The sequence below is a fragment of the Cariama cristata genome, unplaced genomic scaffold, assembly GCF_000690535.1.
Source record: "Cariama cristata isolate BGI_N322 unplaced genomic scaffold, ASM69053v1 scaffold6491, whole genome shotgun sequence".
NCBI lineage: Eukaryota > Metazoa > Chordata > Aves > Cariamiformes > Cariamidae > Cariama > Cariama cristata.
This window is the reverse complement of record NW_009600900.1, coordinates 19,537-44,952: the sequence shown is the minus strand read 5'-3', so window position 1 is coordinate 44,952 and position 25,416 is coordinate 19,537. Positions and strand designations below refer to the sequence as shown.

The following is a 25,416-nucleotide window of genomic DNA, read 5'->3' as shown; positions in this document are numbered from 1 at the left end:
TAAGGCAACATTTTAATAACTCACTGTTGGAACACTGTAATGTCCTCCCACAGGTCCCAGCAAATGCTCTATATTCATTGTAGCTTCTTCTAGAGCTAATGAAATTTCCTGTTTGTATCACTACCAGTCAAATATTGTCTGTTTTAATTACTTCTGCAGTCATTCACCAGCCTTTCATTTACAATCTTTCTTTAGTGTGGTCCCTGGTAGTAATATACTGTGATATTTTCTTCATAATCTTTTGTACTTTGTTTTGTGTGTCATCTTTGCACATGAGAGTTTTGTGTAATGCACTTGTTGATCCTTTTGGAGCGTAGGGATACTCTGCGTCTTAGGATTGAAACATTGCCACGTGAAGCCAAAGAGCTGAGTATAAGTGAATGGATCTGCTGTACAAATTCCATCTCAGTCTGTTGTTCCTATTGACCTTGTCCTTTCTTGGGTAGTGTAAGTGGTGGGAGCATCAGAGCAGTGATTTTAAGGTATGTATGGATGCACTAGTACATTTGTGCAACATTTCCATCTACTTCATGATCAGTTTCATCTGCAGTTCATTACCTCGCAGAAGTTCTCACAAGCAGAAGAAAGCTAGTGGCTTTCCCAGTGAAGTACCCTGTTTCTTGGGGAATACTTAGTTTGGACTCACAGACTTGTGGAAGTGCATTGCACAGAAGAGTAATTCTGAAGGGTAGTTGCAAGTATGAACTTCAAATGGAAAATAACCTGTGTGTTGATAAAATATAATTGTAGTTATCAAGTCAGCTTGCCCAATCCTGAACCTTAAAGAGTAGTAATGTGGTAGGCTTGTAGAAATACCATGTGTGGAGGTAGAATTTTATATAAAGGCTGCAGGAAAAGGAGGAACATATTTGCAAGGAGTAGGGAGGCAATCCTTCAGCGTGTGCTGAAGTGTTGAGATCCTGCTTAAGTGCACTTACTAATCTAATAAAAGTTTTGAAGGCTGTGCATGACTTGTATTTTAACACATGGCAGTTTGAGTGGAATGTGAGCTCCCAGTTATGTTCAGTTGAATTGCTCTACTATGTATCTTTGCGTTTTCTACTATCCTCCAGATATTTTGTGCATAATAATGAAAGACTCAGTTTCTTGTTACATTATTTCTGCTCTTGTCTGTTCTGGATCTGGAAGCCAGATGGCATGTCTGTTGATCACCTTGTTGTATATTCATGGACATGGGTTAGTGTTGACTTACAAATGTGTGGTTTTTTACTTTGCTTTGGGGGATTACCTGCACATTCCACCTCCCTCGCCTCCTTTACCAGCCAAACAGCTGATGCAACTCTGTAAACTTTAGAGAGCCCACCTGACCAGTTAAACAGGTTCATTTCGGTTTCTCTACATCCTGCCACATGCCAGCACGGAGATGGGAGGGAAGGCGGGTTGTGAATGTGTCACTCTTTGTCAGAGTAGACTTTAGACTTTCGTTTAATGTCCACAAGTGATAAGAAGAAAGAAAGAAAAGATAGAAAAGGAGCTGCCATTTGGAAGGCAAGATCAAGCCTAGGACTCTTCCACAGAGGAATTAGAGGTAGGGTTGATAATCATAATGGTTTGGCCTATAGAATTTTGTAACCTTTCTGTTTTCTTTTCTAGCCTTAAGCATTGTGAGTTAAATTTCTTTTACTGAATACTGATCTTACGAGGTTAGTCAGTAACAGACAAGAAATTTTCAGCCTAAATGGAAGCAGGACCATGGCTGTGAGTAATTAATGCTTTGCAGTGGTTCAGGTGTTGCCACAGTTTGATCACTGGAGGGCAGTAAGTGAGTAACATCTCTGATAAATTAGAAGGTGATCTTTTGTTAAGTTGGTACTTGAAGACCAATCCAGAAAATTTGCACTGAGAAAGCAGAACGTGTATGTTCAAGGCAGTAAGATTCTAGGTGTTGGATATGTTCATTCTTGCTTTAGGAATACAATGTGTTTAATCCATTTCCTTGTGTGTGTTTTGCCAGCCTGGTTTTCTTTGCAAGTAGGTAGCCATAAACTGTCTCTGCAGATAGTCTGATATTTTCTAACACATGTATGCATATATATATATGCATAAAACCAGGATACAGATCTGACTCTAAAAGAGATCTATAAACCACTGAGAGGATGTGCAGGCTGAGAATAGATTTGTTTCCCCCAAGATGTACATGCATTCTATATTGGATGCTACAAGAATATAACGAGAAGCGAGTAGACTACAAATAGAGTGCAGCAGATAAAGGTGTTCCTATCTGGATCACTTTTACTTTTTGCATTGATGTTTGGTGACCAGTTTCATTAATTCCTCTTTCTTATGGTGATGTTATTTTGTGCATGCAATGCAGCCTTAGAGGAAATGAACAACTTTCTTTAGAGATGCTCTTTTTATTTTTTTAAGTTTATTATTTTATTCAAGCAAATTAAGCTAGTTCTACCAGCATTATCCTTAAGAGCACTTCCCTTATAATGTTATTTAATATGCACCAAGAAAAACTAGGATGAAAGCTATTATATGTAGTCATTCTGCATAAAAATGTACAGAATATTGTTGACAGTATAGTATATGCATCAAAACCAACAATCAAATCAAAACAATTTTCCTTTTGTTGTCAACACAATTTGAGAATTATCAAGTGCGTTTCCTTCTCTAACTGATGACATTTACCTAAGCCTCTTTTATAATTGCAGATTTTAGCCCACATAAGTATTTCCATTTACCTGTAAAGAAAAAATAAATTAATGTTTCCCAATTTCTTTTAAGGGATATAATATAATTTCTTAATTGTGTTGATATTTTTCATAACCAGCTGTATTTCTGAATGTATCTGTCAGTGTCTCCTGCTTCTCTTTGCAACAAATGGTAATTGGCATTAAAGTGTCAAATATTTGTCATTTGCCTAATTCTCATTCCCGTGAAATTTGTTGTTCTCTAAAATGTTCTGAATAACTGAAGTGAGTGCAAGTTTGTAAATGTTTAATTCATTCTGCTAGCTGAAAATGTTGCATTTATTTTCATATGTATATTGTAGCCCTTGAATTTCACTGTGGTAACCAGCAAGTAAGTGTTGTATAAGGAAACAGGTGGTATTTGGACCCACCCTGTCTCTGACTCCTTGAGAGGAAAAGATTGACAGTGGCAAAACTTAGAAACGCAGAAGCCAACAGCTGTGAACATTTCCATTCTTACTTAGTCATCTGAGCTCAGTTGTGTGAGTGCCTTTAAACAAACAAGAAAAGAATAGCTGCATGTGGACTGCGTGAGTCAATATATGGTAGCATTCTGAGCAGAATCTGAAGGGCTGAAAACCTTCCTATTTTGTTAGTTTGCAGAGATGAGATAATGTGTGTGTGTGTTTAATTAAAAATCTTTATCACTGTGCTAGACAATGGTAAAGAAATGGACCACTGAGCTACCATCAGAATAATTGTTTCAGGAATGCACCTTCTCCAGGAGCTATTTGAAATAGCATGCACAGATGTACTTGTCCTTAGCTGGAGAGTCTGGGGAATGGATTTTGTTGCACTGATTTTAAAGCATTTTCTTGCATGTATAACTGGTCAGCTTGTCCTCGGGGAGACATTTCACAGCCATTCTGTTTGGCTGAAGAAGTGCTGTTGCGATGGCTTTCCATTTGGGATTTGGTAGGAAGAGATGGGTGGTTTTGACCGTTCATTTTAAAGGTGGCAAATTGAGTAATTTTTCTTCTAGATACAGGTTATATCAAAGACTACTGAGCCTTCAGAGAAGCTGTATAAAACAATAAAATTAAGTGATACTATAGCAGGCATTAAGAGAACAAAGTCTAAGAACTTTATGCTTCTTATTTTGAGAACTTGATTAAAAACAATGTTGTTTACCCTTTCCCTAAAAAGAAAAGATTTTTCAATTTGCCTGACATTTATTTAATGTTCACTTTCTTGTAGTGTTTTCAGTCTTCTTAGAATTACTTTGCATGCTTGACAAAAAGATACATTTTGTAGTAGACCGGCTGAAGCCAAAAGAAATGGTGTAGAAGGTTATGATATGGTTAAAAATTAGAAGTGAGAGCAAACATGTCTTAGGTGCCTGTCTCCCTTTCTGCATGTTTACTTTAAGAACTGGTGATCATCCCATTGTATGGCCTTAGGTGGTGGTGTGTTTGTGCAGCTAAGTGTGTGTGTTTTCTTTGTTAAACACAGTTTACAGGTTATTCTTTACATTATGTGGGTGCTATATTTGATTTGATCTGCTATTTGAACCATGCCAGGTTTCAGCTGCAGGTTGTATTTGTGCAATTTCTCAAACTTGCCTTTTCCTTTTAGTTCTGTCCTTGTAAAGCTGTAATTAGCAAGCTATGGTCTTGGTGTATGGTACAATGTTTTTATCAGGTTATAGAAGACAAGTGTTCCAGGCTTTGGCCCATATGATTCTTATTCAGAAGCAGTTTGTAAATCTGCTCGAAACTGTTATTGGAAAACCTTGCTTGGTATAGCTACCTTTTATATATGTATGTATATATGTGTGTGTATATGTAGACGTGTATATGCATCCCTTCATTCACCTGTTCTTGAAATCTAAGTAGTTCACAACAGCTTTTCTCTTTTAAAGATTACTCTGAATTGGGAGAACTTCCACCCAGATCCCCATTGGAACCAGTGTGTGAAGATGGCCCCTTTGGGCCAGTGAAAGAAGAAAGGAAACGGACACCCCGTGAGCTTCGCGAGTTGTGGAAGAAAGCCATTATTCAGCAGATACTGCTCCTCAGAATGGAGAAAGAAAACCAGAAGTTACAAGGTTGGTGAAGTTCTTGATAACATGCTACTGCAATAAAAGTTCACTTTTTGGTTTGTTCTGCAGCCTTGACAGTGGATTGGACCAAGCCTTAATGAAAAAATTTAGGAACATACAGGTAAATCAGTTAAGCAGCATCTCCCTCAGCTCTCATTAGTGTAGGTGACAATTTGCACTTATTTTTTTTCTCACTTCACCTTATTATTTGTTTACTTTATCGTAATTGATACTCTTTTAGTTTTACCATGGCTGGGGTTTTTTAGTCTGGTGTCTAGAAGCTCTGACAAGGAATTCAGCACAATCACTATCACGAACTGAATTCTTTTCTACATACGCATCCATAGGTAATTGTCTAAGTATTGGTCATTGCAACATTCTGTTTAGCGAGTCTTGAAGTTGAACTGAAGTTCTTAAGGAGCTGGTTGTGGACTTGAAGCAATGGATGCCTGCAGTAGTACACACACTGTGCAAGCAAGGTTTGTATCTGTACAAACCTTGTAGTGATGACTTAGATCAGTCAGAAGGGTGATGAGAAGGAGCTTAAGAAACTGGAATTTGCAGTTGTTCTTAACTGAAATTTTTCTGTGGATGAATGTGTAGCTGCAACAAATCCATTGTGGTGGCAATTTTTACACGTAAAATGCAGCTGATTAAGAATACAGAATTTATTGTAGCAGCTGCACACAGAATCACAAGTGATTTCCCTTGAGAGTTGCTCCTTTGAAGATATGAATGATGAGGACAGAAATGTCTATCTGGCTGATTTTAGATGTTCAGGAAGGGAGTAGGCATCTGGATCCTCAGGGGGGTGAGGTACCTGGCATGAAAACGGCAAGTCTTCTTTGCCTTTGTGTAAACTTGAGGAAGGATTGCCTTCCAGGAAGAACTGTGTAGAGTCAGGGCCCAGCCATGTGAAAAGGTCAGTATACCAAACATGAAATCCTTCTTTAAAATTGGGCTAAGACTCTTGGCTGGAAGGAGAAAACACCTATCTCAGACATTGGATATAATCTCCCAGAACACTCAGCCCACCTGTAGGCTATTTGCTCCTAGCAGTATAGCTCTCCTATTTCAACCCTGATATCTGAAGAACACCTGATACCTGAATTTCCTAAGAACGCCACAGGTGACAGGCATGTTCCCACCAAATGCACTTGCTAATTCAGTTATATGAAATATAGCCATGGATACCAAAAACACATCATGGTTTAATGCCACCTGGCAACCAAGTACCACGCAGCCGATCGCTCATTCCTCCTCCCAACACCAGTGGGATGGGGAAGAGAATCGGAAAAAAGGTGGAACCCATGGGTTGAGATAGGAACCCATAATAATAATTGAATATTGAATAATATTCATTGAAAAAAGAATAATACTAATTAAAATAAAATACTATAATAAAAATAATAATGAAAAGAGAGATAACAAAAAGACAGATAGAAATTAAAAAAAGACAAGCAATGTACAATACAATTGCTCACCACCTGCTGATGGATCCCCAACCAGTCCCCAAGCAGCCATGAGCCCCTCCAGCCAACTCCCCACAGTTTATATACTGAGCACGACGTTCTATGGTATGGAATATCCCTTTGGCTGGTTCGGGTCAGCTGTCCTGGCTGTGCTCCCTCCCAGCTTCTTGCGTCCCTCCTCGCTGACAGAGCATGGGAAACTGAAAAGTCCTTGACTTAGGGTAAGCACCACTTAACAACTAAAACATCAGTGTGTTATCAACATTATTCTCTTACTAAATCCAAAACACAGCCCTGTACCAGCTACTAGGAAGAAAATTAACTCTGTCCCAGCCAAAACCAGGACATATACAATGCACTTGGCTAAGGGACCAAGACCATCTGGAGAAAGAGGTACCGAGGGCAATGATTTATAGAATCCCTTCAGCTTAGAGCAGTGCTGTCATAAATGAGCTTCTATCAAGTCGTTCTATAACTTGGAATTTTTGAGAGACCTAGCGTTTAGAAATAAATTTTCTCCATTTTGTACATTTATACTCCTGATTTTTTTTTTTTAATTCTCTTGTATTCAAGTTATCTGAATCTACAGCCTGCAGTCAAGTTTTTGTCAACTGCAGGACGTTAATGTCCATAAAAATCTTAAGTTTAATCAGATGCTCCAATTTTGTCCACCCAAAAGAAACAATTGCAAAACTGTCACAAATTCACTAAGATGAGCATGTCTAAAGCTAGTTAGTGAATGAATGAGAAGGGTGTTGGCATGACTGAAGACCCAGGCTGTGCAGTATGTGCTGTGGAGTAAGGAAGTTGTCCTAGGTAGCTGCTGGATGAAGAGCTCAGATAGTGAGACAGCACTTGAAAAAACAAATGACTATGCTGCAGCGAGCACAGCTTTGTAATGTTCTGCCCAACATTCTAATGCTTTGTCTCTGGGAAGTAAAAATAAGTATTTTACATGCAGTAATTATCCTCAGAGTGCTACTGTTTAATACTGAGCTAAATATTAAAATTAAATGTACAATATGTTTCGTCTTTACTGATAATGCTTAAGTGTGATATTGGGAATTGGGTAGTGTCAGTATCTAAATAAGCTTGTTAATAAAAGCATGTTCTCTCCTCAGTCCTTGCACGTCACTCCCATTGTCACATTTTTGCATGTGGTATAAGAAGACTGAATAAAGCAGAAAAGTCTGAAAAGACTGAAAAGCTGCAAAGCACCAGAAAACACTTGTTTGCAGAAGATAGAACATTGAAAGATTTCTCTGAGTTTGTTTTCATATTGCTGAAACTTAAATACCATTTTTAAGTTATCTTCTAACAATGCCACCTGTGTTTTAAGTTTTGGAGTTTTTTTAATATTCTAATATATAAATATGTTTTATGTGACCTGAGGAAAATGTGAACAAGTTGACAAAAGAGTTTAGATACACAGAATCACTTTCAGTGTGGACACATAGCTATAATAAAACCATCAGTGCTTGTATCTACATGGGTCTATGGTTAAACACTGAATATAATCTACAGGGAAAAATCAAAAGCAGCAAGAAACCAGGAATAAAAAAAGCCCAAAGAGTAAAATTAAGCTACAGCTGTCTGTATCAGGATGGGTAAAGCATATGTCTATACACATGCAGCCAAAGTCATGTTTTAAAATGAAACATGCTACTTTGAAGTGAAAAGTCAAATTAACTGATGCATTCATGATATCACTTCCTAGCTTCAGAAAACAATTTGCAGAACAGACGTCTGAAACTTGACTATGAAGAAGTCACACCATGCTTAAAAGATGTAACTTTGATTTGGGAAAAAATGTTGAGTACACCTGGAAGGTCAAAGATTAAATTTGAAGTGGAAAAAATACACTCTGCTGTTGGGCAAGGTAAGCACAGTTTGTTGTTTTGAGTTGTTGAAATGCATGTACATTTTATTAGAAAAGGAATGAGTGACCTCTTAACCACTCCTTATAACCAGATTCTCACTAGAGCTGTTCCTCAGGTTGCTGACTAAACAAATAACAATGTTCAGTGTCTTCATGGTTATGTGTATGAAAGTAACAGTCCCTTTCAGCAGTACCTGCAATGGTATTACCTGAGTTACAGTACTTGGTATTCATTTTTGGATAACATTTGGCCTTACAGGAGAGTTGTACAGTACCTTAATTTACTACAATTGTTGCAATCTGATTTTATAAATTAAAAGTTATAATTAAAGAAAATAGCCTGGAAAATGCCAAAGAAATGATTGTGTAAATAACTGAAGACGCTGCTGCGCTGTTATCTGGAAATTCTCTGTTCCAGCCTGGGTAGTATGTGTGTATACAAACAGCATACATGTATATCTCTGTAGAACTGCCTTTTTTCTGACGTTGCATTGTACCTGCAAACACCACTTACAGTCTTCCTCACAACTGCAGGGCTGAGCAACCAGCCCCTCTCTCCACTGCATCAAAAGTAATATAATTGAAGGATGTTTTTGAAATGTTCTAAGAAATTGGGTTATTACTCAATGTTATTTGTGCCATGGTTAGACCCAAAGGCCTTATGCTGAGTGCCGTATGTAGCTGATGGTGAAGATTGCTACTCCAAGGAGCTTTCTATAGTTCTATACAAAGCTTTCCAACGTGTAAAGGAAGTGTCAAGAGTTCATCACCAGCCTAAGTTTAATATTTTAAATATTGCACCTGCCTATATGAAGTTGTTCAAGCAAGTTAAACCAAATTGTCCATTTAACATGACTAGGTAAGTCTAGATTTCTAACAATATCAAATGCCCAAAGCACAAATCTCTGCAGAGTAAGGAAAGTTCATTATCACAAGTTTCCTTCCATTCATGTAGGTAAAGGGCTCTGTCCGGTCAATATTTGAGCATGACAGAAACTTGATTGCTGTTGATAGTCCAGTAATGCTAGCCTGTGTAAGAGTTTAAAATAAAACTTCAAAAACTCCTGGTGATGCTAAATAAATAAATAAATAAAGCCCTACTTAGTGGATTGCTAATAAGCAGCACATACAAGTAGCCAGTAGATGGGGAAATTATCCCTGGTTCTTGATACTATTATTATGCTCTGCTCTCTAGAGCCCAGTTGCGTCGGAGTTCTTAGAGTGATGTCAAATTTTGTACATATGCAGAAATGAAAAGTGCATTTAAATTGAGTTTGGCAAGTTATAGTTTAGACCAAAACCATTAAAAATAACCTGAGTAAGCAAGGGAAATGGGTAAGAAATGCAGGTTTCAATATGCACAGGGTGAAATTAGGATAACAAATACATAGTGTTGACCTATAATGTACACTGTAGTAGATGTTTAGATATAGTGCATCTTTCATTTAGGAAGTAGTAAACTAAATATTTTACATGTACAATGCAGTACACAGAGATAAACTTAATATTAGACTACTTCCTTAAAGGGAATTTTAATTAGTTTGTAATTTTGCAGCTGTAAATGTGCACTATTAGGCCAGTTCTACCCTATGTGACACATTCAACCTCACTGAAGCTAATGGGATTTTAGATATGTATCTGAAGAAGAGAACCTGGCTCATTCAGTGTCTGAAACAGCACTTTCCCTCACTGTTTCATGTTGGAGACTTTTCAATAATTGGGTTTAAGTTCCCTAAAGTAATTTACAGAAACATTCCCTAAATATACTTGTGGTGTGGATTCGAGTGTTATACATTTCTACTAGCATTTCATTTTCAAGCAATTGTCTCTGGATTATGATAGTGTAGTAAAAATAAGTATTGTAGAGATAAATTCATATCCTTTCATGCTTATATGAAAGGCAGTGAAATTACTCTAATATGTTTTGTTATCTTTCCATGTAAGTTGTATGCTTGAGTCAATTCTGATTTCTTCTATTGTTGTCAACCATATGTTACCTATATAACAAAAGAAAAAAGCAGTCAAAAAAACTTCAAGCCATAAGTTACTTCAAACTGTGATATCTGATTTCAGTACATCATGGATTAGACAGAATACTTTCCCAAAGAAGAGTGTATTGATTTCTTGTGTAGATGATTTAACAGTGCCAGTCTTGTGCTGAATATAGTGTGCATGTAACAATAACCTTTCCATTACCTTCAGAGCTTTGCATATAGATACAAATGAAGGCTACCGTTACCTATGTGAAATAGTTAAGTAGTGTCATTGCTTTTTATAGAGAAAGAAATTCAAGCTTTAAAACATTTTTATGTGTACCAGTCATTCAGCAAACCAGTAGCAAAACTAGAAGTACAATACTTGCTTTCCGATTATCTGCCTTCTCTTGTAGTCTCTAGATCACGTCTCATTTGTACTTGTTTATACTTTTTGTATGTGTGCATCCTGCCTCCTAAAACTTACTCCTAACAACAGTGTCAGTGCTATGTTAATGAAAAAATTGTAATTAGTTCTATTGCAGTACTTTATTATGTACTTTACATGGAAAAATGGGAGATAAGCATGGAACTTTTTAGAGACAACACTGCAATTTTTGCTACCTCTTCTAGTACTTCTTGGACTGGATGTAAACAGTAACCTTAGACTTAGGCAGCTCACCTTGTTTCTGCCTTAAATCTCTCCTGCTAAGATGCTGATGTCTTTTATTAGTTGAGGAAGTATAAGCACTGTAGTTTGATCTGCTTCTATGGTCTACTGGAGATGGCGGATATCAATCTAGCAGATAAGGATCTGCTTGCATATTTAGCAGATACAGATCTTCAGTTCCTCAATCCTGTTAGCTCAACTATAGCTAAACCCTCAGTATGCTGATAAATTACTGTTTTAATGACTTTCTTCTCTCAGGAGTACCGCGTCACCACCGTGGGGAGATCTGGAAGTTTCTAGCAGAGCAATACCATCTTAAACATCAGTTTCCAAGTAAACAACAACCAAAGGACACACCTTATAAAGAACTCCTAAAACAACTAACTTCCCAACAACATGCAATACTTATTGACCTAGGTAAGTACAGTAGTGGTCTGAAATTAAAATAAAGGTTTCATGATCTCTGGAAGAGAATTAGATAAAAGAAGATAACACATAAAAAAACCTCTCACAGTTTAATAATAGGTTGTTGGTAAGAACTGCTTTTAATCTGTTGTAAGTGAGAACGGTTACTTGACACCATTAGGAAAATGCAAAATCTGCGTTTCAAGTACAGAGGTCCTTTGCAATATGTGGTAAAAAGAGGTTGCTAGGTGTAACTGTAATGTGTCTGTATTTAGATATTGACAGTGAACTCCCCAGGCCTGTGGAGTACAAATTGTCAAGAAAGGAAGTCAGTATTTAAGTGCACACTGTTGAATCATGTGCTATTCATTCCTGATGTCCAGTGTTTGCTGTCTCTGTTAAAGACTTCTGGTTGAAATAATGCAGAAGTTTTGCTTTTTGCTTTTTTTTTTTAATGGGTAGTTGTTAGCAGTTGGTATTTTTACTTGTATTAAAACAATTATGAAGGAAGCTCTTTTTAATAATAAAAAAAGGCTCTTTTTAAGGCTGGTTATTCACACTACCTAATCTTAAGCAGTAGCTGGCTCCAGATTTAGGGACAGTAAATTCATCTGTGGAGGCACATATACTATACTCCATTGAGTTCAGTAGAGAGAGGTTAGGAACCAAGATTCTTAAATTTGAAGTGACTGGTAAGTAAGCTTCAGGCAGGATTTTGGTCATCTTGAGTAAAGTTTTCCATTTTCCCTCATTTATTGTTCAAAGCTCAAGAAGTTTTTTCTAGTATTAGAAGGAAACACGAGAAAGGAAATCTAAATAGAATTAAATTATTGTTTTAGGGTAGGAACAGAAGAGATTGCTTCAGACAATTGTAAAAGAGTAGTCTTCATATACCTGAAAAAAGTTCTGCCATTCTTAACACTTCCTTTTACTTTTCTGGGTCCTCTTCCTTTATCACTTTTAGTTCCTTTGTGTGAGATTGTCTTGCATCGATTGACTCTTGCTGCTGCTAGACTAAGATGATAACAAAACCCAGGAACATTTAGTAAGACCAAAAGTCAGTATGCTCTGTAAGATGTGGATCAGTATTAAACATTGTTACTGTCTCTGGTTGCTGCTGCTCCCAGATGGTTTCGTTAAGATCTGTACCAGTACCAGCAACTTCTCCATCTCAGAAGGTCCCACAGGTCAGCCATTTGTTTCATAGACCTCACAGAGTTACCTTTTGGCATCCTCTCCATCTTCCCTCATGAAGGCTGTTCCCTTTTCCCTCCAGTCCTGCCCCCAAGCGGTGCATGGATGCTCCTCAGCTGGGTTATGTATTCTGTGGAATCTGTTGCAGTCATTAAAGCGTTTCTAACAAGACAATAATTATTCAAATATATGCAACTGTTGAGTCAGATGTTCACATGTCTAACCTTTACCCTCACAAAAGTATTTGTGTTTGAATGTGAGCCATCTGATGCAAGTTTATAACACCTCACTGGTATGTGGCTGAATTGGAAGTTTTTACAGATAATCTACAGATTATCCTCATGAATTTACAGTTGTGAATATTTTTTAGGATACTGTTTTCGCCTCTCTTGGATATTTTGATTCAGTTTATTGTCTGAGAAACCAGGAGCTGATGTTTTTCCAAGAGGATCCCAACTCTTGTGTGTGGGATAATCCCACACTGAACTCGGTGTTCATTATGCTCTTTCCTAATAAAGAAAAAAAAATTAATAACATCTTCCAGACCATGACAGAACTTACAACAGGCTTGTGTTGTGGGGTTTGTTGTTTGGGTCTGAGGAGCTGTGTGGGGAAATTTAAGAGGTCCATAATCACTAAGTTTGATTAAATGAATTTGCCATGAAAAACTTCATCAGGGGAAGCTATGCTGTGCAAGGAACCAAATGTCATGTGATAGAATGATAAAAATTTAGGTGAAAATCTGTACTTGATTTGATCTGAATGATTAATACCTATTGTATTGTTTTCACTCGTGTCTTTTCTGTAAAGAAGTAGTACAGAGTTGACCCATCATACTTCTGCTTTTTCTAACCACTCAAATAGTATTTGAGTATTTTTTGCTGCGAATGAAAGGCTATACCCCCTTTTTTCCGCATGGAAGAATTGCTGAATGAGGGATCACCTATACCCAGAGCTGTCCAGGGGCACCTAGTTCTTAATAACTCAATGTACAGACTATCTTCAGCATGTACTGACCTGTGAGGTTTGCCAAGTTTAGATGATGACCTAAGCTTTATATGGTAAATGAGAGTATTTTCTCCTTTTTTGTAACTCTTGGTACAGTGAGTCAAAATATCAAGGTAGCGCATAGAAAACAAGAATCTGGTGAAACAGGCATGTTTCTGCAGAAACTGGTGTGAACTGAGGTGGGGAGGGTGATGGTCGATGCCACCTTCACTTTCCCCTACTTGACAGGCCTGCTAGATTTCTTTCATCTTGGCACTGGGAAAGTAATACTGCAAGGACCCTTAATGCCAGCTGGGAATAGGCAGTTGCAATGTAGGTAAATTGTTTCCCTCCAGACTTTGTCTCACCAATTCTAGGAATTCCCCTGAATTGCACAGCACCAGAAGCAGTCTTCTGTTTTTGAGACACATTTACATGCAACTGGAGATCATCCGCTAGCAAGTACCTCTTGGTCAAGTCAGCATACCTGGTGTTGATACCCCTGGCAGTGAATGTTGGGATTCTGTCGCGCTGAAGTGCCTCAGTAAAGGGTGAATAGTTTTGTGCTGGGTTAGTGAATTGAACACCTTCAGCAGAAAGGACAGGGGTGGAATGACTCCTGGACAGCAGGGAGCACAGTCAGTCTGAGTTTGGTTGGCTCACACAGCAGATTGGGTCTTGCTGGCTGAGCAGGCTGTTCATATTTTCTGCCTGGCTCTGCACCCAAATACTTTCTCATCTCAGCCATGTGCTCTGCTTGTAGAAACAAATGACTGCATGTGTTGGCAAATTGGTAACTTCATCTTCATGGTGGTTTTCATGCAAAGTGGTGTTTTTGCCAGGGAGCTATTTTTCTAGCCCAGTAGCTGAGGGAAGGATTGGACCCTATTATTTCACTAAGATGAAGTGATTCACATTGAAATAGAGTAGTGCTGCACAGTAACGGACAGCATAACTGGATAGGCAGCTGGAAGGAATTTGCATATTCTGACTTGTGTTCCTTCTTCTGTTAAATCTTTAAGAATGCTTCTGAAAGCATGCACTTCTCCTTTGAGAGAAAAACCTATGTTCTTGCAACATATGGTTATAATATTTAAAAAAACTTTCCCAAATTAAACTAACGAGGTCTTGCCAACACAGTATGAGCCAAAGCTGTAATAGTATTGCTCACATTTAGCTGTGTCGAAGTATCTTCAGCTGTAAATACTGCTTCCTGAGAATGAGCTCAGCAGTGTGCATCTGGGTGCAGAAATAAGGTACAGCAGCCACTTTCCTGGCCCAGTTTACATGTCACAGTGCTATTTTGCTATGTGGACAAGAACAAAGCCACAATTCCCTGAAGGCTTTTTTCTGTATTTCCTTTTGTGGCCCCACCTGCACAACCACTGCAGTCGCTGGAAATTTCAGGCCATGAACACCAAAGTCATGTTCAGTAAATGATTTCTTCTCTCAGTAAGGTAGGGTATACTGACTTCTAGATGCTATCAGTGTAGGAAACCACTGTAGTCATCACTGAGTGTTTGCTGAACACAGTAGAGAATTCTGTTTTGTTTTATTATGTTTCAAAAAATAAAGTAGTAAGTACTTATTTTCTCATTCTGGCACTCTTGAAGTATCACAGTTCATTTTAGAGTCTCTTTTCAGCAGGGCCAGGAGTTGTTTGCTCCCAAGTACAAGCTAAAATCTTAGTTAAGTCATCACCCGGGCACTCAGAAACAAATCAGCTTGTGAGTTTAGCAGTTCTGCTCCTCCTCCATTTACTGTTTTTTAGAACTTCTTTGCATTTTTATTCTTGCTCAGCTTGTAACTTTTCTGCATGACTTATATGAAAGGAGCCTTGCTGCGTGAGTGAGGCAGTACAGGTGTGCCTTTAGACAGTGCTGTAATAACTTGTCATTCAGGCAGAGGATTCCTTTGCAAAGGAACACAAGCTCCTTCTCATTTGGAGCTAGAAATATTCCTTTTGTAACATTCAACTCTGTGACAGCCTGGCCAGGGAGACCTGCTCAGGAACTGAATGCCAGTGTCCCACGTGACAGGCTAGAGCAGCTATCAGATGGCAGAAGGACTGGACTTTGCCCCGGGCCTTGTCTTCTTGAAACAGGAGTTCTGATATTATCTGGCAGCACAGCAGCATTCCACAAGCTGAAGGGTGGGGTGGTATTTAACAAGTGGGCAACCGAAAAACAAGCTCCACTTAATACTAGAACAAAAGAAGTATTCAAATTTCTTCTCCGTTGAGGTATTTCACAGGGGAAATCTGATAGGGGGAGGGTTTTTTTTCCTAGAAATGAAAATATTCCCTTTTAGAAAAGTTTTTGAAAAAAGATCTGTAAAAGTGAAGCCTTTAATGTCTCTGTTCACAGAATCACAGAGTGGTTAATGTTGGAAGGGAGCTCTTGAGATCATCCATCTAGTCCAACCCTCCTGCTCAAAGCAAGGTCATCTGAAGCAGGTTGTCCAGGACCATGTCACTCAGGTTTTTAATATGTCCCATAGATGAGGACTCCACAACCTCTCTGGGCAGCCTGTGCCAGTGTCTGGCCACACTTATAAGAAAAAAAGGGGGTTTTTTTTCTTATGTTAGATGGAATTTCCTGTATTTCAGTTTGTGCCCATTGCCTCTTATCTTATCAGTGGACACTACTGAGAAGAGCCTGGCTCCTTCTTCATTCTCTCCCACTGGGTATTTGTGCACATTGATAAGGCCCCCTAAGCCTTTTCTTCTCCAGGCTGAACAGTCCCAACTCTCTCAGCCTTTCTTCATAGGAGAGGTGCTCCAGGCCCTTCATCATCATAGTGGCCCTTTGCTGGATTCTCTCCAGTGTGTCCATATCTCTCTTGTACTGAGAAGCCCAGAACTGGACCCAGCACTCCAGATGCGGCCTCACCTGGAGTAGAGAGGAAGGATCACCTCCCTCGACCTGCTGGCAATGCTCCTCCTAATGCAGCCCAGGATACCATTGGCCTCCTTTGCTGCAAGGGCACATTGCTGGCTCATGTTCAACTTGGGGACGCCCAGGTCCTTTTCTGCAAACCTGCTTTCCAGCTGGGTGACGCCAGCATGTTCTGATGCCTGGGGCTGTTCCTCCCCAGGTGCAGGATTTTTGCACTTCCCTTTGTTGAACCTCATAAGGTTCCTGTTGACTCATTTCTCCAGCCTGTGGAGGTTGCTCTGAATGGCAGCACGACCCTCTGGTGTATCTGCCACTCCTCCCAGTTTTGGATCATCTGCAAACTTACTGAGGGTGCACTCTGTGCCATCGTCCTGGTCGTTAATGACCCTCCCTAGTTGGAGATCAGCTAGAACAAAGGCTCCAGGCACCCTGTCATCAAGGGCAGGCTGACAAGGGCTGGTTAGAAGCTGCCAGTTACCCTTACCACAGCCCCAGCCATACCTGCCAGCAGCAGTACCCTCAGGTTCTCAGGAGTTCCCTGGTGATCCTGGACAAACTATCCAGATGCTCAAGAGCTCAAAGAAGCAAAGCCTAGAAACTGTTGTGCAAAGTGCTGTGTCTGTGGCTGCCTCCATTAGCTGCACTCTCATACAGTATATATATAGCATATATCATCTTATATATATAGCTACACAATTCTTCATAAAATAAGGGCTGCAGAAAAAAAGACAAATTGAGTTTTTACTCACTGAGTACATATTGTGGGTCAAACTGATGGTGTAAGTTACTTAGTTGGATTGGCTTGCTTTAAGGATATGTGGGTCCCAGCTCTGTATGAAAGTTTACAGCTAAGCCAGTCTGGGGTGGAAGTCATCATCTTGTTCTAGAACTGATGGACTGGAAATGGCTCAGTTGTGCTTGTACAGCTCTACAATTAGTATAGTTTACCTTAGGCTGGGATTTAAAGAGATGTGGGGAATAGGTCCAAAGCCCATTGCTACAAAGAGAAAGTTTTGCTCCAACAACCGACTCCCAGTCTGCAAGCACTTGTCACTTGTGCTGGTGTTCATGGGGTGCCTCTGGGAGCTGACAGCTGAGTGACAGGGCAGAGCAACTAACCCTATGTAAAAGGGGATTTTTCTGCCAGGTTAGTGAACTGGATCAGCTCATGGAAGAGTCTGAGCTTCATGCTGCAGGAAAGGAGGAAGGACCTATGAGACTGGGAGGGACCAAGGCAAGGAGGGTGGTGATGAGATACATTTACTGGAAAAAAGACAAGAAGAAAAGAGAAAGGGAAGGGGCCCCAATCCAGAGAGTTCAGGGGTTCTAAGTCTATGCGTGGATCTTAATAGTTGTCTAAAAGGTAAAACTTTTTAATCAAGAAAAGAGGACTGGGTGACTTATTGAACTACTGAACCATGTCTCCCACTAGTGTAGGCAACCAGCCCTTATAAGCCATTTAACAAACTGATCAAGGGTCAGTCTTAAGAACCAGTTACTCAGCTGTTCCAAACAACAGACTGTCCCCATCTTCCTGACAATTTCTAAATTAATTTTGCAACTACTGTAACAAAACAGTAGTGGAGTGTAAGAGTCAATTGTTTTGTATTGTTAACTTTCTTATGGCCTTCGTGTGAATTGACTCAGAATCTGCCTTTCAAAAGAATCTACCTTTTTGAAGGACTGTTTAATTTGATAACATGGCAAGGTTTGGCTTGGGGTGGTTTTTTGTTTATTTTTTAGTTTAAGTCGCTAACTTCAGCTATGTTCACAGGGCGCACGTTTCCAACACATCCGTACTTCTCAGCACAGCTGGGAGCTGGGCAGCTGTCACTCTACAATATTTTGAAGGCCTATTCACTTCTGGACCAGGAAGTAGGATATTGTCAGGGCCTTAGTTTTGTAGCAGGAGTTTTACTACTTCATATGAGTGAAGAAGATGCTTTTAAAATGCTAAAGTTTCTCATGTTTGACATGGGCCTGAGAAAACAGTATCGTCCTGACATGACAATTTTACAGGTATGATTTCAATTTTTCTAATAAAAGGATGCTAATGTTAAATCATAATAATGCAATGTGGATGTAGCATTGTCAAAACCTGGACTTGAACTTAAATTCAGTTCCCAAAAATGGGGAAGGATAATCTGGGAAAAGAATACATCATTTTAAATGTGCTAATTTCAAATAAAAAGGCTACTGGGGAAACTATGAAAACCATAAATAGGAAGAATTCCATTACGTGTTGTATGAGGTTCAAATGACGGTGCAAATGAGCCTGTTGTAGGCTTACAGGTGACCCATCCTGGGTCTTTTAGGTGACTTCTGAGTATTTCTTTTCTTCACACAATTTTGTCCAAACATCAATTGACAAGTATCTTCCACTGTTTCTAGTAAGAGTGTGAAGCATGGACTGTGCCACTATGAGTGTTAAAACATGTTTAGAGTCTTTAGTCTCTTTGTTCTTATTCTATGCAGATCCAGATGTACCAACTGTCTCGACTTCTTCATGACTACCATCGAGATCTCTATAACCACCTAGAGGAACATGAGATTGGCCCCAGCCTCTATGCTGCTCCCTGGTTTCTCACCATGTTTGCCTCTCAGTTTCCCCTCGGATTTGTAGCCAGAGTGTTTGGTAATTCTTCATAAAACTTCTATCTGTTCTTTTTGAAGTCTCATATTTGGAATCCTGTTATTAGGAAGAGCATTATTATCCAACCTGTTTCAGACACCCAGGAGAAATATTTTACTTACTATCGATGAAGAGAACGACAACAGAGGGCATGCAGTATTTACAGTAAAATAGAAAGAGAGAGGAGGAAAGCATATGACTTGTCTTGTCTCTTCATTCTCATTGTTACCTTTTCCCAGCCTGTAACCACTTGTAGAGAGGATGTAAAATTTGATGCCATGAAGGCATGGTGTTATGACACTGGCACTTCAATACCGACAATTAATTAGTTTCAAGCTGAAAAGAGACATAACAAACAAAGGCATCATCTGAAAAAATATATTCATTTACTCCATTATCGTTGTCTCCAACAGTGTCAGCAGAAAATTATTCTGAGGGTTATGTATTTAAAACACACACAGAGATCGCCCTTGCAGTTTAATCATGGAGGGGTTAAACTAGTGTTTCTTATCCTTACAATTTTAGCCTGACTGATAATCTCACTTTCCAAAAATGTTTGGAAGCATATGGGGTTTAGGCTCTAAAGTCACTTCTGTTACCTATTTTTAGAATCTACAGAAGTTCTCTCTTTTAATTAAATTCCAATTAAGAATTTACTTTGATGCTATCTTATAGATATATATTTCATAGATTAATTGTTTGGTATTTGAGAAGATGCTTTATTTCCTTTTCAGTTCTTTGTTTTTCAGTTTCATTATGTGGTACTGGATCGTCCATGATAAGGAGGGTGGATTGGAGCTTTCTCCCTGATTCCTCTCTTCTAATGAGAAGCTATTTTCATTTTCCTTAGTCTCACTTAAGAGATGTAATGAAGCAATTATTTATTAGAGTATAAATATTGACACTTTCCTGACTTAAAAAATTATAGTCTTATCTACCACAATAACAAATAACAAATATAGATTCCAAGAAGAACCAAAAAGAATCCTGTCCTGTTTCTGTTTAAGGACATGCCAAAAGTAGTGCTAGAAGAAATCACGGTGAAAAGAATGGTGTATAGCTAAGTAGAACTACATGTCCTGTGATTAGCATCTTAACTCCAGGGAAAACAGCATTTTTTTTCCTGGAACAGTTCAAAGTAGGCTAATGTACATCGACAAGTATCTAGCTGACAGTAATAATCTGTAGGAATTAAATTAAGTGCTGTATGGGAGTGTCATATACTGAATTCATAATCAGTTCATCTTTCAATTATAATTAATCATTCATAGTATTGTACGTGGTAAGAAGAGTCTTTGAATTGGATAGTTGACTGCAGTGAGGGTATAAAAGTGCCTTGTGTATCCAGGGTATTTGGACCTCTCCCTTAATACACAGATCAGTATTTTGTCTGTCAATGGAGGGTTGTAGGTCTTCAGAAAGCAAAGATTTTACATTAGAATAGAAGGCATAGATACATGATCTTCACAGGACTGATTTTTAGGTTAAGAACGGAAAAGCATGTGTGACTGAAACTGTCACCTCTTAAAAATCTCTGATGGTTTTTTAGAGAGAAAGGCCAGCATGACCGACACTTGCAGGTTTTAATTTTTCAAAGTATTTAGTAATTTCCTTAAAACAGTGTTTACTGGAACTATGTAAGTCAAGAACATTAGACATTCTCTTACATTAGAAGGTAAAATCTCATCTTTAACCAAGCTAAACACTCCGAAACACAACTATAAACCTAAAAAAGGCTAGAGCTGTCATCTTGCTAGCGGCTGTCGTTAGCAGCATGGCAAGTTAGGATCTGATCAGTTCTGACCCACGTGTTCACACACTTTTGCAGAACATATGTACATTTCCATTGCTCACTTATTAGAATCCTTGGGATGAAAGAATGTTGCCTTTAAATGTTGAAGTATCTATAGGTTACTAAAACTGTAAGATTGCACTGCCATTTTCTAACATGGTATCTCTGAACCCCTGATATTAGAAGCCCCACTGCTACTCAGTAACATAATTGTTACAGACCACTTCCTTTAGATTTCATAGAGTGTACTTTTTGCAAGCATCTTACAAGGAATATGTAAAAGAAGTGGGCTAGAAAGAGGTTAACCCGAAGACTGTTTATGAGTCAAATAGCAAAACTCCTCTTAAGTTTTTAATTATCTGCCCAAACTTTCAACACTTCTCCTGAGCAGGATCTAATGAAAGTACAGCGTTAACAAAGATGTGTTCTTTAATACCTCTATTTACTTATTAATGGAGGAGACTTGGTAGAATAGTGTTTATTTTGTTTCAAGATTGTAGATAAAACTTCATTTTTTTTAATCCTATAGGCTGCCAGTCATGCTGACATTAGTTTGGGTACCTTCACTGTACTGTTGTTGGCTGGCAGCCCACTTAACGGGGAGTGTGGGGAGTGGATAACAAACAGGTCTTTGTTAAGTCCTTGCTATTTTAAATGAGAGAGGGATTTCAGCTGTGTATTACCAGCTCAGCTCATACAGACATTCATTAACAACTTATAGGTCACCTTGAGTTAATCTGTGTGTCTTTATGGGGCAGGTGCTGAATCATAAATGCACATTATTTTCAGCTCTGATTTTTTCACTTCGTCTTTCCTAGCTGTTCATCAGCATTCCCTGTCCTAATAGAGAGCTTTCCGTATAAAGCATTTTCCCATAGTTTCCAGTTTCATTAGAGAATTGAGGCAGATGCCTGCTCTGTTACGACTTTTCAATCATTCCTGCCTTTGCATTTCACATTGAATCAGAGTTGAAAAATTTTACACCACTTTTAGGAGAAAGGGTGGTGAAGTGCAAGAGTTATGGTTAGCTATTACTTATGCTTTTCTTTCTCAGAGAGAAAGAAAGAGAAGTAAAATGAGTTACGGCTTCAACATTACAAGCGAAAGAGCGCAAGGGGGAATTTCATTCTGATACAAATTTGGAAAGAGAGGTTGCTTTTACTAAGAAAGGCAGTTAGCCAGTGTTTTCATATGTTCTTTACTATATCAGAGTTACCTGCGGTTTTGCTACTAGTTGTTTCCCTTACTGTGTGGTGGTTTTCTCTCTCTCTCTCTCTCTCTCCCCTTCTTCTTTTTTTTTGATCATTAAGACATACTGTTTATTTGGTCTCATTGCGCTAATTTATAAGTGCTTGTGACTTCATGCACGGCTTGCAATACAAAGAAAGGAAACAAGAGAGAAGCCCTTTAAAAATAAAAATATGTTTAAGAAATAAGGAATAAAACCACAGTATCTTCTCTTCCTTTTCCACCTCCATCAGTATTGTTTCATATGTTAGATGCTTTTGCCTGTAGCGAGTCCCTCAATAAAACCAGGAGCAGATTCTGAGTTACAGTAGCAGGAAAGTCAAATGCAGGGCAATGCTGTTTGTACTATGGACAGATGGGTTTGTGAAGATGGGTTTCTTGTCTGATGCTTTCATTGCAGTCTTCTATTTCTTTCTTCTTATAGAAGAAAGACTTAGGCAATTTGTAAAGGAAAAGAAAAGATGTATTGAAAGGTCACTATATATCTGGTTTCAGCGTGCTTGAATGTATGTCCAGTGCTGTTGTTGCAGAGCCACCTGCAATATTAACACTTAAGATGTATTACTAAGATTTCAGGGTACTTATTAATATAGTTATTAGAATATTAACATACGTGTTTGAGACACATCCTAAAAATAAGCACATGCACATGAAACTTGAGGCTGCTGGAAAGTGCACATTTAGCCTTATGCGCTCAGTGTTGTATTAACTGAGATTTTGTAGCTTTCTCCATCAGATGAGAAAAGAATAAAACTTCGGATCTTCAGTTGTGTTTTTAGGTGTGTTTTTTGTCTGTTGGATTAGGATTTTTAAATGGCATTGGGATTAGAATTCTATTCAGATTCCCATGAACATCTCAAAAGAAAAAAGCCCACCAAACTATTACATGCACAAAAAGTGGCAACACTGACAAGCTTGACTACCTGGTTTATTGTGTACTCAGCTTAAATTTGAATTGGATTTTTTGGATGAAAACTCACTAAACAGATTAATAATTGATTGTGTTAGTCAAGTGTGCTATTCATAGTAATAATCTTGATCCTACAAAACTTTTAAAACGATAACCACAGTGACAAAAGTACATGTCTGGCACAGTATATCTAGCCTCCAGATCGCTCCTCTGAGAAGTTATTGTCCTTCGACATTTTACTGTTTTAATATTCTTGTCAAAAGATATGCTTGTTTGATGTACTCCGTTTTTTCTTTGTTTTCACAGATATGCTCTTTCTTCAAGGATCAGAGGCTATATTTAAAGTGGCTTTAAGCCTTTTGGGAAGCCACAAGCCCTTGATTCTGCAGCATGAGAACCTAGAAACCATTGTTGATTTTATTAAAAGCACTCTCCCCAACTTGGGTTTGGTACAGATGGAAAAGACCATTAGTCAGGTATGAAATAATCTGAACATATGAGTATTGTGCAAAGGAATGCTCTTTTTAACAAGTTCTTGACAGAAAAACCACAACAGTGTATTGTGTTAATTCAAGCTGAGATTTCTGTTATTGTAGTTCTGAAGATGTTGAAAACTTCCGGAAGCATATGTTTTGTATAGTACCTCTGTATTCGTACATCTACATGTTGGTAACGGTCACTTTATGAAGCCTTTAATGAAAATGAGTTTAGTTTTTTTCTTTTTGAAGTGTGCAACACTTTGTTACTGGCAGCAATATTACAGCTCATACGCAGTGTGTTCCACAAAAATGGCAGCAAAGTGGGCTAAAAGCCTTCTGAGTTTTCCTGTGTCCGAATAATCTTGCTCTCCGAGTCTCATTTCAGAAGCAAAAATTGACCTACAAGAGCCTTCACAAATGTTGACCTTACTTAATGAAATTAGAAGCCTCCCTACATTGACTTTGTCTATACTGGTTTTTATGGTGCTGGTTCAGTATGTTACAACAGTACAACTTTGTGTTTCTGCCAGGAGTACATGGGGCAGTGCACTCTCTTGCACTACTCTCTGAGCAGTGACTCTAGACAGCAAAAACTGGGAATTCTTGATACACTTTTTTAAATGGCAGACAAGGAAAACGATGCCATATTGCTAAACTAGCAGAAGACTTCAGACAATAACTATGGAATTTGAAAAAATAACAAATTATTGCAGTTAAGGCTTTCCTGTTTAGAAACCCTAACCGTTATACTTGACATCTAATTTGCAGCAGGCAAACAGGAGATGGGTTTTAGCCTGTTTTTCTGAAGGCCTTTTGTGGTCCAAAACATGGGGTTGTACTGTGCAGAGCTGCAAATGCCTGCGACTCACCAAGGGCCAGAGGAGATCTGCAAAGCCTGTGGCTTGATAATGGAAGCAGGCAGCAGTGTGGTACACTGCAGAATGCTTGTCAGGGACTCCCTTCCCATCCTTGGCAGCAAAGCTTCCAGCATACACGTGCTCAAATTAGGATCAGAAAATTGCTTCTAGTGCTTACTATCAAAGGAAGGAGGAGAGAACTAGAAAGCGTGTGTAAGGGGAAGGAAAGCAAGCAATTTCTAGGGGGCAAAGGGGATTGTATGTTATCTGCCAGACTGAAAGCCTGGAGTGCACAGCTCTGCAGACACTTGCAGTGCTTAGGCAACCTGTAGAAAACCACTGGCTTTGAGCAGAAGGAGGTAGAGATACTCGGTTTAGGCAGCTCTGCTCTAAATTTAAAGTGAGCAGGTAGAAATGAGTTGAAGGGAGAGCAGTTCCCCCACTTTGATGAGGGCTGCCTTTGAAGAGAGCAGCTGTTTGACCAGCACTGCAGTCCACACACAGCTCCTGGGCTAATCCCCATCCTCCTCACGCATTCTGCAGTGTAGGCTTTGGTTTACATGCCGTAACGTGCCTTCAGTTAGCCAGTTTTCAAGTCAAGCTTTTGATTTGCCTCATGTTTCCCCCTTTTCAGATTTGATACTCTGGGTATGACGGCAGGGATTTCCCTCCCTTCTCAAGAGCACAGAGGGTAGAAGTGGCAGAGGTCATGAGAAGAACTAGCATTTTGCCCTGCTAAATTGCACCGTTTGTTTTATTGAAATTTCAACAGTGTGTGTTCTCCAGAAATGCTCAGATCTACAAAAAATGAAAGTTCCATATGTGTAACCAAACTCAAATTAAAATTGTATTTCAGCCTTCTGTACTTAGATGCTCAGTATGCATTTCTGCTGCTATACAACTATGAGAGAATTTTGTATAGGATATGTAACAGTCAGAAACATTTCATAAACTGGTATTTTCTTTAACTACAACCAACAGTTAAAGTTTTGTAGACAAAGCAAATAAAATATGAAATAATTCTTGTTATTTCAACAAGTATTTAAGATAGGATTTGATATTTGACTCATTTCCAAAAGGAATAAAGTACAAGAGGTTTAAACATAAAGAATAACCCTTGAACTTCTATTCTCGGGCTATTTTCCAGATGCGTTTTTAAATCAACTTTTGTTTCTACTATGTTCTGTGATTAGCACACTTGTCCTTTTAATTTACCACCTTCTTCGCTGCTTTCAGAGGAGATAACTAGCTCAGGGACATTAG

The 25,416-nt window shown here is 38.8% G+C and overlaps 1 protein-coding gene across 1 annotated transcript in view; it reads left to right on the top strand.

Annotated features, from left to right (window-relative positions):
• TBC1D1 (TBC1 (tre-2/USP6, BUB2, cdc16) domain family, member 1) overlaps window positions 1-25,416 on the top strand; it is a gene marked incomplete at its 5' end in the record, with an annotated part of 44,682 nt that overhangs the window by 14,161 nt on the left and 5,105 nt on the right. Inside the window, 6 exons of the mRNA XM_009710211.1 lie at window positions 4,579-4,764; window positions 7,948-8,109; window positions 11,011-11,169; window positions 18,010-18,254; window positions 18,711-18,870; window positions 23,124-23,293. Of these exons, the coding sequence (XP_009708513.1) occupies window positions 4,579-4,764; window positions 7,948-8,109; window positions 11,011-11,169; window positions 18,010-18,254; window positions 18,711-18,870; window positions 23,124-23,293 (1,082 nt within the window). The remainder of the gene's footprint in view (window positions 1-4,578; window positions 4,765-7,947; window positions 8,110-11,010; window positions 11,170-18,009; window positions 18,255-18,710; window positions 18,871-23,123; window positions 23,294-25,416) is intronic.